The 19,719-nt window shown below is 35.7% G+C and overlaps 1 protein-coding gene across 8 annotated transcripts in view; it reads left to right on the forward strand.

The window, feature by feature from the left end:
- The first annotated feature begins 1,536 nt into the window (after positions 1 to 1,536).
- The window catches only part of map7b (microtubule-associated protein 7b), a 74,538-nt gene continuing 56,355 nt past the window's right edge, over positions 1,537 to 19,719 (forward strand). For 6 of the 8 annotated variants that reach the window (XM_088933639.1, XM_088933648.1, XM_088933657.1 and 3 more), the window contains exon 1: positions 9,435 to 10,111. In XM_088933639.1, coding sequence (XP_088789765.1) covers positions 9,979 to 10,111 — 133 coding nt within the window. In that variant the 5' untranslated portion in view covers positions 9,435 to 9,978. Of the gene's footprint in view, positions 1,590 to 9,434; positions 10,112 to 19,719 lie in introns of those variants that run through there. The other 2 variants (XM_088933678.1, XM_088933694.1) reach the window with 1 other exon arrangement.

The following is a 19,719-nucleotide window of genomic DNA, read 5'->3' on the forward strand; positions in this document are numbered from 1 at the left end:
AAAGCGAAGCAGAAAACCGGGAAGAACTGGGGAGCTTGAGGACAGTTGAAGAGAGCTAGCATGAGAGTAAGATGTTCTGCACAACCAAACTTTACTATACAGTATATAGTTCATTGCTCCACACCCGCCTCCGTGCCATTCTTTGCTTCATGTGAAGATACAACAAAATACAATTTTGTTTTAATTAATTTAAGGGAACTACAACCAGTGGTTTGTATCCCATGCACATTTAGGAGGGAATACAGAGTTCCAGGGAATATTGAATTGGAGGTGACACTGGCACACCGCAAAAGGAGCACTAAGGAATTTAACTCGAGGAGAAATGCAGTTGTACTGCATTGATTACCAACACATTGATTTTTTTTTGCAAATGGACTGCCTTTCATGGTTGTCTGCAAGTAACGTGAAAGTTTAAAAAACCAAAATTGTTTTCAACATTGTGGTTTGTTTCATCTTGTGTTTTAAGTCACTGAGAGCAGATCCTACCACAGGAGTCTTATCACACACAAAAACGATTTTGATCTTTGTTTTCCAAAGTTCATATAAATAATGGATGATTTTCAAAGCTGTTGCTCAACAAGAGGAACAAAAAATCCTTTTAAAATTGTAATAGTTAAATAGTACAAAAAATAAAATAGCTATGGAAAACGAAATATGATTTTTTTTTACCTTCTGCAAACTGGAAGAAGTGAAGAAAATGCACTTTGGCAAAAACCTGTGAACGTCTATTAGAAAATACCTCCATCTAGTGGACAACGGACACTACAGCGCGCCAGAATCTTATAACCACTGCGATAAAGAAATTGTTTTCAGAAATGTCACTGGTATTTACACAAACGGTTCTGGCTATGACACCTGCATACTTATATAAAGAGCCTGATCATTTAATGAAATCAATAAGAATTAGAAACGTGTATATTTTAAGGCAATTTATATTTATATAATTGTTTTGCCTTCATTAAGAATTGACCCGCATGAATTAGAGAAAACATCAATACCGTGAGCAGCGAATCAGTTTTGCTTCATTGAAACATACATTCAGTGCTTTCCCATTTTTAAAAATTAGCCTTTTACTGTGTATTCTCGATATGGCCGTTTTAGGCGCATATCAAGCTGATTGATCAAACCCCCATCCCACCCAGTAGGTGTGTTGTTGTACCAAAACAACGAGTAATTATGGGTCATTATAAATTTATGATTTTTAAATTACAGTTGCATATTTGCAGAACAGGCACTTGTTTTCCAGGTATCTAAAGAAAAAAGGGTGGTAGTTCTAATATATCCCACAACACACCTGTGTGAAAAGAAGTTTAAACTTGAATTTGGTTTGGTTCAAGTATCCTTCGCTAGAGTCCAGTGGATTTCATTGCATAGGGTCACCCTACAGCGTTGTTTTTACAGTATATTCCACGTTTTCCACCTCCATCCAGGTGTCAGGAGCGCTGTCTAAACAAGCTATCCCTTACCTGTCCGCTAGGTGTAGTCTTCCACTCTGCTCTTCTGCTTGCTCCACAACTGATCTCCTGGTTTGACGTCAGGAGAAATGGCGGAGCCGGAGAGAGCAGGCGCATCTTTGGTCAGGTTTCAAGGTGAGTGTTTTAATTTAGGAAGTAGTTGAATCCTCTCTAATATTTTGGAAAATGCACAGCAAAATTATGAAGTCATGATAAAGAGTATTTCGGGACCGCAGGGAATGTTCAAGACGCGTGAGCGGAGCCAACCGGCAAAAAGGGGTTTCAGAGTAACTAGAAGTAATATAACCAAATCACAAGATTTAGATTATATTGTGAGCACTGCATCAGCGGATTGAAAAGAAAAAAAATGAAGAAAGTGTATAATTATTTTTAATTAAAAATGGGAAAACACTTTTTTTATTTGTGAATTTAAGCTTAAATATTTTATCTGTGCGCTTCGACGTGATTAACTGAAGTTCAGCTGATGTCGTTTCTGCACAGGGAATAATGATTGTTGGAATAAAAGCTAATGCAGTGTAATCAGGTGCCATCGGAAATCATCCGAGGGTTTTCGTGTATGGGGTTTCCTTCTTTAGAGTACTATTTTCTTCCAAGAGATAGATGAAAGGAGAGAAATTGCTTTAAACTTCTACATTCCTTTTTCTCTTCAAAGTTTCTTTCGGGATTGATTTTAAATTTTGTAAAGCAATCTTCCTGCCGTCTTTGTCCCAGTTACTCCTTTTTTTTAATCGTTTAGAAAAATAAGTGTCAAACTAGTAAGGTCTTGACAGTCGGGACACTTAAACCGACTCTTTTTTCCTCAAATGCGTTTGCTATATGAAGCACAAGGAGTGTTGTTTCGGTGCGTGTGTTTATTTAAATACTGGTTAGTTCAAATGGTGGTATATGTACTGTATTTAACTTTACTGACAATTCAAATTTTCATGCACTAATTTAACAACCGTTTAGATGATAGATATTTGCTCTCTTTTTTATATAAACGTTTTTACAACAGTTACAAAAGTATTAAATGTACTACATTATACTGTGGAGAAAACATTACATTCCACACTAAACTTTCTGAACTTTGTTTCTTGCCTGTTTTCATACCATTTAGTATGTGAGGAATTGTTTTCCAAAGACATGGGTTTTGAAGGTTTTCATCTATGGACCTGTTTTTGTGTTTGTCTTTGACAGAAACCATATCTTTTTCTCTTTAATTCCTAGATTAAAATATATTATTTGTTTATTAATTAGAATGTCTTTTATTAGACAGAATACAGTTTAAGTGTTTCCAACCTTATGATTTGGTGTTTAGTTGGAGGAGTCTTAAAAGGTTTTTTTTTAATATCTAGGGAAATGTTTATTTTTTATACGCAAACATTAACATGCCTATTCTAAAATAGATGAAGACTTTTCAAAGCAAAAATGTTTAAATTAAACTTTGGCTTGCACACATGTAAAGAATCTCGTCTAGCAGAGAATCGTGTAGGTACGGTAAGTGTTCCCAAGGCTTGAAAGACTTGTTTATTCAGGAACTGTACCTGGCATTAAAAAAAGAGACTAAGGTTCATTCTTTGTGGTGTTGACCTTTGCCTTATGAAAAGCTGCAAAACACTAAGCGTGGTTGTGTGAACAAGATTATGAGACCTGTAATACTGCAGCCTCACTCTGGCAAACAATTTGGAAGAGTACCAGAAAGGCCAGGCCATGGAAACGCTTGATGCCCATATTTCCATTTTTCTATAGCATAATTGTATGAGGCAAAAGATCATCTTTAAAATACTGCCCCCTTGGACCTGAATATCATTAACAAATACTAGTAGAAGTCCCTTCAGGAGAATGTTTTTTTTGTGTATGTGCCAAAGTTGTAGTTCTTTTATAGATCATGGACTGTAACTGCACCATAGCAAAAAAGACCACACTGCAAGATAAGGTCTTGTTTTCCCCATTTTGCTAGACAATGCCACAACTTGTTAGAAGATTTAGATACTTCCATCTTGCATTAGTGTATTGCATCAGTGTTGTGCACTTCGAGTTATTAGAAGATTTAAATCAGATTTAAGAGGATTTGTCTTCTATTAATTCTCTTTGTATCCCGTTCCAACACACTGTAAATAGACATCACAGAAAGCTCTATTTACTTGCTGCTGGGACTCTACTTCTGAAATAATTGCACAATCCCCTCTGTCTCTCTTGTATTGTTTAATTGTTTTTACAAAACACTGGACTGTTGAACTTTATGATAGGATAGTTATTTATGATTTCAGGAATGATGTTTAATTTTGTAGCTGGTTTTGTTTTTCTGATTAATGGGGAGACTACAAACTTTTGTCTTCCCTGAAATTACCTAAACATTTCGATCTTACATCTTTGTGTGCATAATTTCTCTCCATCCCGCTTCTCTGAGCATTCTACATATATATTCTGTGCCATTGTCTAGAAGAATGTTGTTTGGAATATGTGGTGCAAACTTTTCATCTGACAGTACCAAGAAAGGGTAAATTAAGCAGTTTAACATAAACCATTTAAAATTAAAGCTTGGTGGTTTTTACTACACTGTGTATTGTGTGCTAAAAATATAAATGTCCAAAAGGGAGCAAACCTATTTATAGCACTATTCATGATTGTGATGTTATAGCTTAAATTACCCTGTGATATATTGATATATAATATTATTATTGGTATTATTGGTAATAATATTATTGGTATTATTGTAATAGATATTGATATCTGAAAATGCAGGAAATACATCCAGGAAGTAGTAATCAGGAACTGTTTTCAAATAATCCTGTTATTTCTTGATCTCAGATTCGTCCCCCGCACATATAGAAACCCATCACCCCACTTAATACTTCTTAAAGTGTCACGGCCACCTAACTTTACCTTTACCTCACTAACCGGTGTGTATCCTTTGAAGATGCTGCTGGAGTCCCACCTTTTCTCATTTTCTCCACTGCATGTTTTTAGTTTCTGCACTGATGTGCTTTGTACTGTTTATTCTAAGTGTTTGAGACAAATTTAATTAATAATGGAAATGTGAGCTTTGGCCTGACCATGTTTTAACCAGTACTGCACTGTAACCAGTTTGCATTTAATTTGAGTTCACATTTTCTATGATTGTTCTGAGATCTTAGCTTAAAACATTAAATTTCATTAGACCCGAATGTGGTACTTTGGTATATCGAGTATAGGTTTTGCATTGTATTTCTGTTTGCTTTGCCTTCAGTTTTTAAACTGAAAAATCTTAGTTTTACCACCATGAAAAACAGGACGCCTCCATTGGTGAAGAGCTTATTAAAATACAGATACAATACAGGCATCGCATATAATAATCCTCACACTTACATAGTGCTTTTCTAGACACTAAGCACTTTACAGGTAATGTGAACTCCTCTTGACCTCCACCAATGTGTTGCACCAACCTGCATGATGTGATGGCAGCCACATTGTGCCAGTACTCACCATGCAACAGCTATTAATAGGGAGAAGAACAGAGTGATGATGCCATTTCATAGATGAGGATTATTAGGAGGCCAATGACTTATAAAGGCCAGAGGGAACTTATAGACAGGACACTGGAGCTTACACTCCTATTCTTTTCAAGAACTGCCCTGGAATTTTTAATGATCACAGGGAGTCAGAACCTCAGTTTTACATATCATCCATAGGAAGGTGCCTTTTTGCCACATAAATAAGGATGCTTCTTGTCCCTGTCTGGCAGTGTTTGCCTGCTAGCTTATTAGAGATGCTTGGTTAGCTTGCGAGGTGACTGAAGCATTAAACAAAGCTTTGTTTTCCCACAGTAGAAATGTTACATTTGCACATTTCTGTTGTATGCCCCTACCATCTTCTGATTGCTAATGCAATGAATAATTCTCCAGCTGCCACTTGGAGATAAACTTGAGTAATTAAAAGCTTTTTATGATTTTTGCTAGCGCCCTTTACTGTTAACAGCTGTTAATGTTATCTTCACATTTGCAACACTATGTTGCATGGAGTAGCGACTGTAAGTAGTGGATAGAGCTCTGCACCAGTCCAGAGACAGACGAGTTAAAGTCTCCAGTGTGTTTAGTAAATCGTGAGGGTAGGGTCTTGCCATGATTCTCTGTCTGTTCACCGGTATAAATGCACACCCGCCAGGTGCTAGAGTGGTACCCAGTGATGAACCAGTACACTTTTCAGGGGAGTCTAGTCTTCCTGAAATAAGACAAGCTGATGTTCCAGGAGTCTTAACCTTTTATATTGTCACTTTCTGCATCAAAAACCAAAGCCTCTTTTTATACAAAGATTTTATACAAATAGATAAGATGGGCCATATGGCCAGTTTTCATTTGCAAGCAATGTGTTCCTATTCTATGATACAAAGCATCATGCACAGTATCTGTTTATAGTCATAACATTTCAAAACAGAAATGTGTAATTCTTAGTTCTTAATCAAGTTTAATTTGTTTAAAGGGTTTTGCCTTTTTACCTTTGCCTTTAAATTATGTATTATATACCATATGTGCTTCTGCTTTACAATACTTTCCCCTTTACAAAGAATGTAAAATGTATGAAGATTTCAGCAGTTAATTTCCAGTGTGACATTGCTGAGTTGAATAATCTCTGCAAGAATTAAGACATGACTTAATTAAGTCTCCTGAGTCCATTTGCTTTCCATATTGTCTTTAAAAGGAAGTATCCTTCCTAAATGTCTGCTTCTGTAGAACTGAATTGTTAGCTTCTATAGATTGTGTGAAAAAGGTTGCAACAAAAGAAAATATTTTTTTCTTTTTTAATAATGTATCCAAATTGATTCAGAACCTTATTGATGTCCATTTTTGGCTTAAAATAACGTTATGGGTAATCCACATACTCAGCACAGCTCATGTGCCCCTTAAAAATAAAAAGTAATTATATTCCATAATTTACATTTAAGTAGATGCATTTGTTAATTGGTGCTATTTGTTATATGTAGTGTTGCTACACCTATTACAGACATGGGTTGCTCGGTTTTTTAACCATTCACATTGCAGCCATTCAGGAACAATGAATATAAGAGGCCTTTGTTTTGTAAACCTTTTATATCAAAGAAAAAAACCCTTCAGATTTGCCAGATTATGGGGCAGCCAGTTAAATTTCTGTCAAACAATGAAGTAAATAAACCACCTCCTCCAGTCTTTCATAGATGTACAGAGGATGGGAGGTCATGAAATGACTTATCATTTCCATTATGTGAGATGGTAGGTGGGCCTTATTTAAAACAGGCGGGTGAAACAATCAGACTGACTACAGTCAGTCTGTATTTGTCTGACCACAGGGGCATTTCATGAATACTTTATGTCCCACTGAATTTATTAAATCATTTTGGTATACATTTGTTTGAACTTAGTGGCTACCTACTAACCTTTCAAAAGTGTAGAACTACCCTGAGTTCTTGGTTAGTGGCCAAAGCTTTGAAAGCTTTCTGTAGCACAAAGGCCTGAATCATTATGAATTAAAATTACATTTTGCTCACTTGATAAATTTAAGCAAATTACACTGGATTAGTAAGGTTACAGGCTGCAATCTCTGGTACTAGAGAGCCAATGTGTCTCTTTAAAGCAGCAACACCTTAACAGCTAGGAAAATTTGGTCTAGTTAAGCCAATAGTGAACTGATTTAGTTGTTAGGAGCTAAGTTGGAATGCAAACCAGCAAACACATCTGACCTGGATCAGAGATGTACCACCCTGTCATAGAGAATTAAAACCTTTTTTAAGGATTTCAGTTATTAACTCAACTTATGAACCTCCAATATTAATTTGTATTTTATGGTGAACCTTGAAGCAAATTATTTTCTTCAAAATTTGCTGACCGTATTTCCATTGCTAAGCTGTTTTCTTTGTTTTTCCCAGCCCTTTCTTCATGCTTAAAGAATTCATTGCTAAGATTTAGTCAGATTTATACATTTATTTAAAGCTAAATAAAAAATCCTTGGTTTTGGTTACCAAAACCAGGTTTACATCTAGTGTTAATAGCAGTTTATGCAGATGCAACCCACAGCTTTAACAGTGTGCTATAGTGTGTTACATCTTAGTCTTTTTTCATATCTGTGAAGATATGATGCTGTTGAATACTGTAGTTCCTGAAGCTTTTACCAGGTTACGATTCATGTTTTTTTAAAGAAAATATCTATAGAAAACATGGGTCTTCTTTAGTCATCAAGTTCTTAGACCATTGACCCAAAAACTTTAAAACCTGATAAAAACATTTTGAAAATAATTCCCTCACTTTTCATTTAAATGACTTGCTGTGCCTTTTGTATAGTGTTGAAAATGTACTCTGTGCTAAAGCCTCACTTAAAGTAAACTGTACTGTATGTAGTATTGAATATAGCATTCTACTATTGAAGAGTGATGTCCATTTTGTCAGCTTTGTATTTTTTGGAAATATTTATTCTAGAAGACATTGCATAAAGGACTTTTGGTAATTCTTTGGTTACTGAAAGAAGATTGTAAGGTACTTCTATGTTTTGAACAAAAATGTCAGATGTAGCAAAACGTATCCAGTTCAGTAGGATCCCAGAAGAAGAAAGCTTACAGCACTGATCTGATTTTGATTAAAAACGGATCACAAGCTGCTGTAGCAATTAAAAGAGCTGAAGTAGCCTATCCTATAAACAAGCAGCAGACGAGGCACATTTGGAAGGAGCATTGACTGTGAAACTGAGCTTCATCTAGGCTGACCCCTCTTTGTGTTCTATTTTTCTGTCTTTAAAGCATGCTTTTACGAATGTGTCCAGCTAAACATGCTTAAACTTTTTGGAATAAGCTCTATCCTTTTGCATTACGCAGTTCTTTTGCCATTACATTTTAATTTTCAAAGTACAATGAGTCCCTTAAGACCCAGAAAAATTCTCAAAACACTGCTTTACCTGATCCTGCCAGCTTTTGATTTTATTGTCAGTTTATTTAAAGTAAAATCTTCAAAGAGGTTAACTGTTAATGTTACTAAAAAAAACCTTTCAGTTGTCTTAGGAAAATTAAGACAAGTGTATAAAGATATGATCATTTTTGAGCTGGCTTAGCTATAGTCCTATACAAGCTGCCTTCTGCTTGCTTTGTAAGAATTCACTCATTAAAGATAATTGAAATTCAGTCATTAATAGTATGATTTGATCTTATGAACCTCGGGAATACTATAAGTTGTCATTAGATCCTTCTGTCTCAGTGATAAGCTCTGGGAGTTTTCTTGTAAAATAATTCAAGTATCGCCTTCAGTTTGTAAACATTGGCTTTTAGAAGCTGGGTTAAGAAACAGTAAGGGTAATAACGAGGAAACATTAAAGCAATAAGACAAAACAGTGTTTTGTCAAGTTGTGTATTTTAATATCTCTTTAATTTTCTTGCTGTCATGAAGTTAATATTCCCTAGAATATCTAGCTCCTAGTTTTCTGAAATGTATTTTTTCCAAGGCTATTGAGAATGTAAGCTTAATTAACATGAGGAGGTGGAATGAGTTAAAAGAAAATAAAAATCTTCCCTAAAGTGATATTTTAGGTCCTGAATTCCAAACATGTAAATAGGTTTCTTTTTTGCATAATATGATAAGCAAAGATGGAAAGGCGGCAGAAGACAAGGAGAATGCTGGGAGTGGGGGGGAGGCAGGCAGTTACCGTATCTTTATTGATGGAGACTATTTAAATTGGTAACTATGGGTGTGTTACGCCTTCAAACCATTTCATTTGCAGAGCACCTAGAAGTGTTTGCTCAGCCACACTCCCACCGAGTGGTGTGTGCTCTGAAAGTGCGGCTTGTAACTTAGATTCTCAGTCTGCTGAGTACTTCCATCAACTTTACATCAGTATATGGGAATGGACACATTTCACAACTGTTGAAAGAGGAGCAGAGCTTGCAGCCATGTGATATTATCAAGGCTGCTGTATTGTTCCGCACTGTAGAAGCTGCATCTATGGTACCCTGTTTGTACATTTTGAAGCATTCCTGCGGACTGTTCCACCCACCTGACTGAGACGTTTCCAGCTTCTACCCTTTCATTAAGTGACATGTCGCTGTCGTCCGGGCAACCGTTTACAACGGCGTATCATATTTTCCTGCCTTTTGTGCCATGCTGAATATTTCAGTTCCCTGTTTGCTGGAATGAATTGTGAAGTACAGGCGGCACGAAAAGAAAAAAAGCAGGGATTCTTCTGGCAGGAAGGAGAAGCTGGTGCACTAGGATCTGATTGCACAGGCCAGACCTTGAGGAGGAAGCAGCATCTGCTGCAGCAGGAGCACACCAGCAGCATCCCTCTTGCCACGGTGATGCTGGATTAGGGATTCTCCTCTGGGCTGGGAGAGAACTGCAAGGCCCGATTTTTTTTTTTGCTTTGCATGCTCATCGACTGGATGTCAGCTCAAGTCAGCTGCTCTCGTGCTTTACCCAAAGGGGTTTTGTTTAAAATGCACAAATGAACAGGCTGCTACAGTGCTAGCTAGCTAGCTTCGCTGGAGCTGAAGGATCAGCGTTTTTTTAAAGAAAAATACATATACATCAGCAGTATGCCTGGCTCGGTGAGTACAGTCCGACAGGAGAGGTTTAAGAAGCCAGGTGCGAGGCCAAACCTCCCGAGTCTGTTTACAATTAACGAAGAGGATGAGCAGCAAAAGAATGGCAATTTCAGGAAGCAGAAAGGTAAGCAGGCAGCCTATTTCTGTTTTCTCTGTCATTTCAAAGGGCCATTGGGAGCATCAGACAGTATGATTCCACTCTCCACCTCAGTATCCCAAATATGAACAGATAAGCCATTGTCAGACAGCATAAAATGCATTTTAGCAGTGGTAAATGTAAAGCCAAATCCATGTGTGATGTGGTTTTTTTCTGGTTACAGTTTCACTATGTAGTATTTCTGATCTCTCTTTTTCTGTGCCAATAATATGGAAATTGTCTATGAAATTAATTGTATGGCAAAAAATGGCATATTGTGGCAGTTGTTGAACATTGACAGTAAATTGATATGTATTTTATTTAGCTCAGCAATAATGCATTTTACTAAATTGTATGTTTAAAAGAACACTTTCTTCTCCAAAATCTGACATGCTCTTGGAAAAATGCTGAATAACAATTTAAGTCGTTCAGTTCTTTGATTTCTTTTCATTTCAGCCTAAGCTGTTAGTGTGGTTGCTGTGGAACCCCTGAAATTCTAGTACAGTGGAAGAAATTCTAGACCCATTAATATCTTCATTAAGGCATCAGCTGTACAAATGCCAGGTTCTCAAATACTCCCAAATGTAATTCTATCACAATTCACTGAAATATTCAGACATTCATCATAGATTTTCATGAACCACATCTTGCAAACATTAGACTTAGCACAATTCTATGTATTTAGTAATTTATGTTTACTTATAAAATAGACCATTGGGAATAATTTCAGAATATTTCTTTAGTAAGAGAACATATAATAAAGGTATTTGTACTACTTCAAAGATGCATAGTTTGTAAAATACCCAATTATATTGTCTGGTATTGCTGCAGTTTTAATTTCTGATGAGGCATCTAAATGATCTGTAATACCGCTTTAATATCCTTTGCTCTAATATGTGATATATGCTCTACTATCCTTTAATTATTAACAGCTGTTCATGACTAATCAAAAGTTTGTAAGCTTGTTGATGCTGGTATGATAAAATGGTGTGTACTGTACAGATTGGTTTAGTATTTGCAGTTTTTTAAGGTTGTATATATGTACATTTTCTGCTTGATCTTGTACAATACCTTCATATTTTTCTGATTACATTTCACGTGAAGGACTTGAAAGTTTAACTGCTGTCTGGATGAGGGGAATCAGCTTCTAGTTGTGTAACTTCAGCAAAAAGCAGAAGAGAATCCTTGATATACTGTACCTTGTTAAAGGCGCCATTCACCCTGATGGCTTTGAAGGGCTCTATTCACCTCAATGTTGGTAGCCTCTGGTGACAAGCACTGTCTGTTTAATGGCTTAAGGGTCTAATAAAAGAGGCTTTGAGCAAAGAGTTTTCTGCCAGTGCGGTTCCTCTAACACGTAATACACAGTGAGCAGTCTTATGAATTTGCAAGCAATACTGTTTTGATTCATTGGGAAATCAAATTCATTATATTTTTAAAAGGAACATTTAGTCAAATGACATTAGCGATTTAAAGTTTTTTTTTACCTTGTAATCTCAGGGATTGTATTTGACACAGCCTGTTTTGACAGGGTCTGCTTCGCTTGTGATGTTTTCTAATTCCCTGCTTATACTTGATATTTATAAGACCAAGCCTATGTCGGCCACAGTTTGGATACAAGGACAGTTTCTCCCTCTCTCTGTTATTCTTTGACACATTAGATTATTCAAGTCTCTGTTGCTGTTTTTAAACCTGCCTCTAGGCCTGTGGTTTCAAAAGAGCCTTTCATGTTTGTTTTCCACTGTAGTCTTTAAATGCCCAAAAGTTTATAATGTACACTTAACTACATCTGTTTATATTTTATCAGCAAGGAATACAAATTAATTACATATTCATGTATTAATACAGTTATGTGTAATGAAAATTAGCACAATTTATTTTGGGAGAGGGGATTTCTTGTCAAAATGTTATTTATAGAAAAGCTACCTTTCAGAAATAATCTCTTACAGTTTAAACTGAATAAGGAGTAATTCTTGTAACCATGACCTCAGTCCTTATTTATCACTGCCCAGAGGGAATAATTTAAGTGTGGTTTGGCAATTGTCTATTGTCATAATAACAAGTGATTATCCCCATTTGCATCCCTATTTGCAGTCATTGCTACACTATAAATTGTACAGTAGTTATGTTGGAAACAAATACAAACGTAAGCGTCATGGATTAATTTATTACACTCATCAGTTCATCAGGCCATTAGAATCGGCCAGGACCAGGACAGCTTCTTTCACATTTCTGCATCAGCATAGCTTAAACAAAGATTCTGGACCCATTGTCTAGCAGGCCTTTAAAGAATGATTATTTTAAATAACAAGTGGCTTGATTCTTAAATATATATTTCTGTTCTGCCTCAGCAAAATAGACAATTATGAATTTCATGACATGGTGTGAACAGTTTTTAATGGTGTCTGAACATTTTTGTATATTTAGGCCTTTTCTGCCTTCAAACAGTTTAGGGGGTTTACCATGGTATTTCTGCAGCTTTCACAGGCATAACACCCTGATGTTCATGATATAAACATAGCACTCCAGTGGTGCGAGAGAGTCCAACTGCTGGATCAAATAAATGAAAGCATCCAAGCCTTGGGCTTTTTTTAAACAAATTCATTTCAAAGTCTGTTTTTAATTAGTTCTATAGCTTCGGTTTTCACTGCAAGACAGTACTTTGGTATAAGTATTTTCATTCCATTTATTTTTTATATACAGAAATAGAACCTGTAATCACGTCACAGTGCTGTCCTTTCAGTGGTGTAGCTAAAAGGAATGATGCTGGAATATAAATTATAGTATCTGAAGGGCTTTGCCTGGATATTATTTAATAGGGATGCAATCCATGGACAAGCGCACAGCTACAGTATATACAGGATCAGGTGGAATGTGGTAGCATTCTGTGTGAAAGCATGTGCAGAGTGAAATGTCATTGAGGTGAATGTGGAGTCAAGGGCAGAGGGGTTTGTCCCTGAGGGGCTTATATATTTTGAAAGACTTTGGTGAGCTCTTTCTGTATGTGGAAAGAATAAAAGCAAATTGAGGATCGAATGAAAGTAAATTACAGTATTTGGTGGACTTGATTGTTTTCGAGGTTTCCCTTTGTTTGAAGATTGGGCCGAGTCGCTGCCAAACAGGGTGGGCAGTCAATCTTGTTATTGAGTATCTAATGAAGCTGTTCATATATTACAGCCTGACTATCTAACTTGCAGCTTGTCCTGGCAGTAGGCCACAGGCAAAATAATAAATCTTGAGGCCGAAGGTCCATGCAATTATATTGGTCGAACCTGCTAGTGTATTCACACATCCCGGTGGCAGGGTAATAGAGTGGAAGTGTGCCCATATTTTTGGTATTTTGGTGTGGTAGAGAGTTTCACTTCTATTTATATTACTATTCTTGGAACATTTCATTGCAAACACTGGACAGCTTTTCTAAATACAGTTCTAATGGCCCATACATCCTAGTCAGGCTCCTCTTTCACCCATCCCTCCTTAAAACAGTGTTTGTCTGGATCCATACAATTCCACAGGTAAAAGAGAAATATCCTGTTAGGATGTTTTCTGTACAGTACCTTGGTAAACAGTAAATTAAGTGCTCCATTATCTGTTGTTCTTGCAATGAAGTTTGTGGAGTACTATGTCACATTTTTCATTTTTTAACTTTTCAACTAACTTTTTCACTCTTCTTTGGAATTCCCAGACATCTTTATTTCTCAACAAATGCTGTGCTCACACGGGGAGAATGAGGCTTCCCCAGCCTGTCCACTCTGTGGACTTTAATGCTAGTACTGTAGCTCCACAGTGATGTACAGGATCTTCACTGTGGGTTGCAAGACATGTGTCCCTCATTGACATATCACTCAAAAAGTTACATGGGCTTATCCCAAACTTATTCACGACCTGTGCCAGCTGTACTGAGCCTCTTGTGCAGTCTGTCACTGATGGCAAATGTGACCTTGGCATGGAGTTTTGTATCTTTACCAGATGAGCCATTTGGGAGCTTCCACGATCTTTATTGTTAAAATAGATCCCTGGGTAATGCATTAACATTTTCTGATACCAAGAGACTATTGCACGACTGGATGAACATGTACAACCAACAAGAAAGGTTTCACGGTCAAAATTCAGGAGGTAATTGAATATGTAAGTTTGGAATGCAATTGAATGTGTTTGATTAATTAGATGGCTACAACTGTGTGTGCAAGCTGTAGTTGCGTAGTTTGAATGCTATGTCACATGTACTCCATACTCTCATAGAAGAAGTAAACTGACGTCGCTATAATTCCCAAGTTATAGCTCAGTTTCACTGTAATGTTAGACATTGCCACATCAGTTTTAATATAATAACCATAATGTAATATTGTGCAATTGTGAGTTGTATAACTCTCTTATACAAGCTATGAAGCTGCTATATAGCCTTCAGTGCTTTGCATGAAAACCAGAAGTAAAATATAATCTTTCATGGACTTTTAGATCTGTTAGAATTGTCACCTTTCTACAAGATTAACACAGAAAGTAATGCCCCACTTTTTTCTAGTTCAAAATTTATTTGTCATGGTGCTCAAGGGGACTATTTCAGAGCACTGCAACAGGAAATAGGAAAGTTAAATCTTTCAGCACCAAAGGTTTAATTGTTGTCCTGTGAGAATTATTTTAAATACATTGGCAGCATTACTTTCTAGTTGACCCTGATATAATGTCATTGTTAAATTATCATTAGTTAGTCTGTAAGAGAGCAAACAGACAGCACCATAAAGTAGACCAAGCCCTACAAATTACAAAAGATTAAGCAATTGTCATACATCTGTCAACAATTTGAACCTTCATCACCTAAAATTATTGCAAGACATCAATCGATTCAATCAAGAATTTCCTTTTGATCATTATCCTTTTATCACTGAGATAGAAAATAAATTATTGTTTTTGCGGGTGTTGTAGTGTAAAAGTATTACCTCTGAAAATGTTTATTTGTGATTTCATTTACCCTTCCAAACAGTATTAAGAAAAACCCAAAGTGTTTGCTGTGTTTTAAAGCATCTTGATAAGTTGTCTTAACATGTCTGCTTCAGGGATGTATCATATCTGCTTTTGCCATGTTTTGTATCCTGTAATATTTGTGTGGCTATATGAAAATACAAGTGAATCTCTGTTAATCCCATGAGTGCACATTAACGCTGTGCCCTCTTACTGTACTGCTGGGCTGTGCAGAGGTGGAGGATGTTGACTTTGCTGCCTCGACCATAGTGCCTTTCTAGGTGGGGTGGCAAGATCTGTGAAGTCTATGTTTGTATTTCCTTTACTGTTTGCTATGAGGGAGTGGAGCGTTTGCTAACATTTGGCTCCTGGCTAAAAGATGACAGCTGACAAGTTTAGCCAGAATGTATTGATGTTCACGTGACAGAACGAGTATGTAAACAGTGTCGTGTATCTTAGCTAAATTGGCTGACTGGTGGATTTGCATTGTTGATAGGAAAGAGTTGGATGCAAACGTTGTTTAAAAGAGTGCAAGAGCCACGTCAGCATGTGGATATGCTATAGCAATACTGTACAAATGGAACAAGCAGAAAACATGACATGCAGCACAATTGTAAAAGCGGGAATTATAGAAAATAATTAATGGCTTTATCTTTTGGTACTTTCTTGTTTTTTACAAGAAATTATACATTAATGTAATTTGATATCAACATTCTTCATTGACAAATTACATTAAGGTAGTCTACTGTTGAGTTTTTCAGTTTAGTTATTATTGTGCACTAGCTGAAAGTTGCTTTACTGGGTAATTTCTTTTCCACAATTGTGGATTAAAATGTGATCCAAATGTGAAGGTGTACTCAATGTCAATTGCTATATAATATTTTATTAGTTTAAATACACAATGTTCATTTATATTTATGCAAGGAAAGGCTGTAAACTTGTAACGTTGTGTAGTCATCCGGTAGTTTCACAAAGCTGCAAAATGTTTACAGGTGCTTCACTGTCAAAGGAGGATGAATACAGAAGCAAAACGTTTAGTATCCCTTGTTTATGAGGAAAGTTAGAGAACCGTTTAAGATTTTTAACTGAGTTTTTTAAAGATTTTTTTACATCTCATCAGAAGTATGGTAAGTGTGGTAAGATGAACCTCTTGTTGATAAAAGAATATCATTTATTTTTTGAAGATTTTTTTAAAACATTTTGTGGTGTCCTGTTACTAATAACAAATGGATGGAAAGTTTACTAGGATATTTTAGCTAAAACCCATTTCAAATTGATTTTACAACAGAATAAAAATACAAAGCATACATCAGTCTCAATATCCAAAAGGATCAGAGTATCAAGATCAGTGTTCTCGATAGATTATTAGTCTCAATTTGAAGATTTATGATATGAGCTAAAGAAAGCTGATCATACTGTAGGTGCAGGACACACAACCTGGAGCAAATGTAGAGATTCTGCACAGAGCTGTACTCATATGTTCCTCATAAGTAATATAAAACCATCCCCTCTGTAACAATGAAAACTGAACAAGGGGTTTAGAAAATACCAATATTTTTAAATTATCTTTAAATATTAATCTAATATTAATCTCCAATATATTTTAAATTCTAGAAATATTGAGAATGCATATTAAAACAAAATACTGTACTACTAATTAACTCATTCATTTGTTTGTTACAATAGAAGTATGATATACAGTATTTTAGGATATTTATAGGATATGTCTAATTAGGACGAATGGTGTGTTAATTCTATAGTCAATATACTATAGAATCAATGACTATATTTTAAGTGTTTTAATAATGTGGTTAATGCATATTTGTAGTGTTTTCTGTAGTTGCCTGTAGGAGACTTGCACCCTTAGCTTGAGGATTATCACGACTTGTTAACCATGGCCTGTAAAATCAGTTTTATAATACCTTTTCACTGGTGTGTTTAGTCTGCCTGACCTGTTGAATGGTCTTGTATTCCTTTTTAAAAAATCCCACAGAAGCTTAATTCTGGAATGTTGGCTGTAACCGTGAAGGTACCATTTTCTCTATTGTTATCTTACAATTTGATCTGCCTTTCCCAAATTTTGATGGGTATTGATTAATGCTAGGATTTTCAATTTACCGAAACATCTATACAAGCAACAAGCTTAACCCTGACAAAAGCCTTGGAATAGAATGATAGCCACACATTGAAAAAATATATGATGTTAGTTTAGTATGAAAGTGCAACATATCAGGGCCATGACTCTGCTAATCTCCCTGTAAATGCTTCACCATATACAGTGCACATCTGCATTGAACAGTGTGTTTAGATGTGTACAGTAAGACAGGGAGTGACAATGACCCTGCATTTTTCTCTTTGTTCTGATGAGTCATGGGTCTCCTGGCAACAACAGAGGAATTCACAAAGAATGAGCACTGTGTAGTACAGTATTTTATAGTTATGAAGCATATTAAAATTAGTTTTACACCTGCTTTTCTATTTGCTTTAATCATGCAGGTTTTTTTATTGTGCCTTGGCGTTCTTCCACCATTGGATGCAAACAGAATTCAAATGAGAACAGTAGTCCAAGCTGCAGTTAAATATTTATGACTGTTTCCTTATAAACAGCAGTAGTGTTACTGCCTTGTTGACTGACCATAGAAGTTAAGCAAGGATAAGTCTTATCAGTACTAAACGATAACCAAGTTGCTTTTGTAGGTGGCGCTGATGGACCAGTAGGTGGTGCTGCTCTCTCTGGACCAGAATTTTCAAACAAACCCAGTATGGGGGCTGAAGACACTTTGCTGTAAAATATGACATTTTAAAGATGAAACATTAAATTGAGGCCCAGAATATTTGGTCATTAAACAGCTATTGGTACTTTTCAAAAGACAAGGATTGTTAATCCAATTGTCTGGACTAAATTCACCTTTAATTTGTTTGATTACAATTCCTCACTTCTTCTTCTCCTATGGAAACAAATGGTTTGTGTGTAATGTACTCTTTCAGTCAAGCATATTTTTGTAATCCTTTGCAAAATTGTCTGAACTTTATTTTTTTCTGATATTATTTTGCTTCAGAATTACTTTAACCTGTTTAAAATACCCTCTTTCTTCTATGGAAGTCACTTATGTAATGGGGGAAGATTTAGATAATGGTTTCATCATTGTCATTAAGAATTTTAAATAACAAGTAACAATACCTTTTAGAGGAACAAGTAATAGGTATCCATGCTAAATATTGCATTTTTAGCATGGAATAAACCTATTACTTGCTCTTTTGCAGCCTAAGCATGCTGACACAGCTACCCACCTGAACTACAATAACTTTTAAATACAGTCAGATAAGAAGTATATTAGTAGGGGGCATGCTAAGTAATGTTTTTACAGTACATAAATAAGTAAATAAATAAAGTATTGCAGTATTTTTAGACTCTTTTTTAAATTTATATTACAAATTATTTTTCCACAGATTACATCTGTTGTGGTGAAATAAAGCTCATGTTGACTTTGTTTCCTAGTTTATTTCTGCCTTTTCTAGAATTTTGTACAAAGAATATTATATTACAATCAGCTGTTAACAACCAACTGTTATTGTTTTATGGAGAGTTGTTGTAGACTATAGAAACATTTTGGTTGCTGCATAATTGCTGCTAGACTCCAACTAGCTAAGAAAATGTTCCTCATGAGTCAGCAGAAATGTAATTCATTGAGCTTGCATTTCTGTGGTTCAGCAAAATGATTTTAACCCATAAATCAACCAACTGTATGTGCATCTGCAGCCATTCATGGTAACAGTGGCACATACTGTCGTTTTAATAATGCTCTTAACAGAATGTAAACAAAAATAATGAAAGAAAAACTTTATAAGTTAATACTCTAAACAGAAATTTACTTTGGATTTTGCAAAAAAATCTAAATTTTTTGTAGTATCCAAAACATATCTAAAAAAATAAAGACTATAGCAACTACCTGAGAGGAAGACAGAAAGTAGCCAACTCAACCTGCTTTCACCTTAAAAATGGATTCTTTAACTCCCACAAACCATTTAAAACTTTCTTCATTTGCTGGAAATGTATAACCACTGACGTTACACATTCAAAATAGTAGATCAATTCTGTTGTAGAATGGTAACTTATCTCAAAAATGTGGATTTAGATAAACTTATACTACCCAAGAATAATGATTTTGAAAAAGGTAAAAACCCTGATTTTGAGCTAGATATTTTCACAATGTCAAAAACATTTACGTGATTAGTATGAGCTGAGAAAATACTGGCTCAACTTTAAAAATATAAAGAAAAGCAAGTGGGTGGCACTGTGGTTAGAATTGCTGCCTTGCAGTGCATTTGACACTTTCAATTCCTGGTGTGCTATCAGCATTGAGTTTCTATGTTATCCCCAGGATTATTTGTATTTCCTCTGGGTGCTTTACTTTCCTCCCATAGTCCAAGATGTAGTGGTAAATTTTTTATTTTTTTCTGTAATACAAAATTGACCCTGGTGAGAGTGTGTGCCCAGGTTCCGACATCCCTTGTGACCCTGTGTTAGATAAAGCTTTTTAGCAAATGGATGTGTGGTTGTAATATTTTACAATGAGCAATGTTTCATGGATACATTATTAAGATGACATGTAGCAAGCATGATAAGAATTTTGAGT

This window comes from Atractosteus spatula, chromosome 2 (assembly GCF_055471065.1).
Source record: "Atractosteus spatula isolate fAtrSpa1 chromosome 2, fAtrSpa1.hap1, whole genome shotgun sequence".
Classification (NCBI taxonomy): domain Eukaryota; kingdom Metazoa; phylum Chordata; class Actinopteri; order Semionotiformes; family Lepisosteidae; genus Atractosteus; species Atractosteus spatula.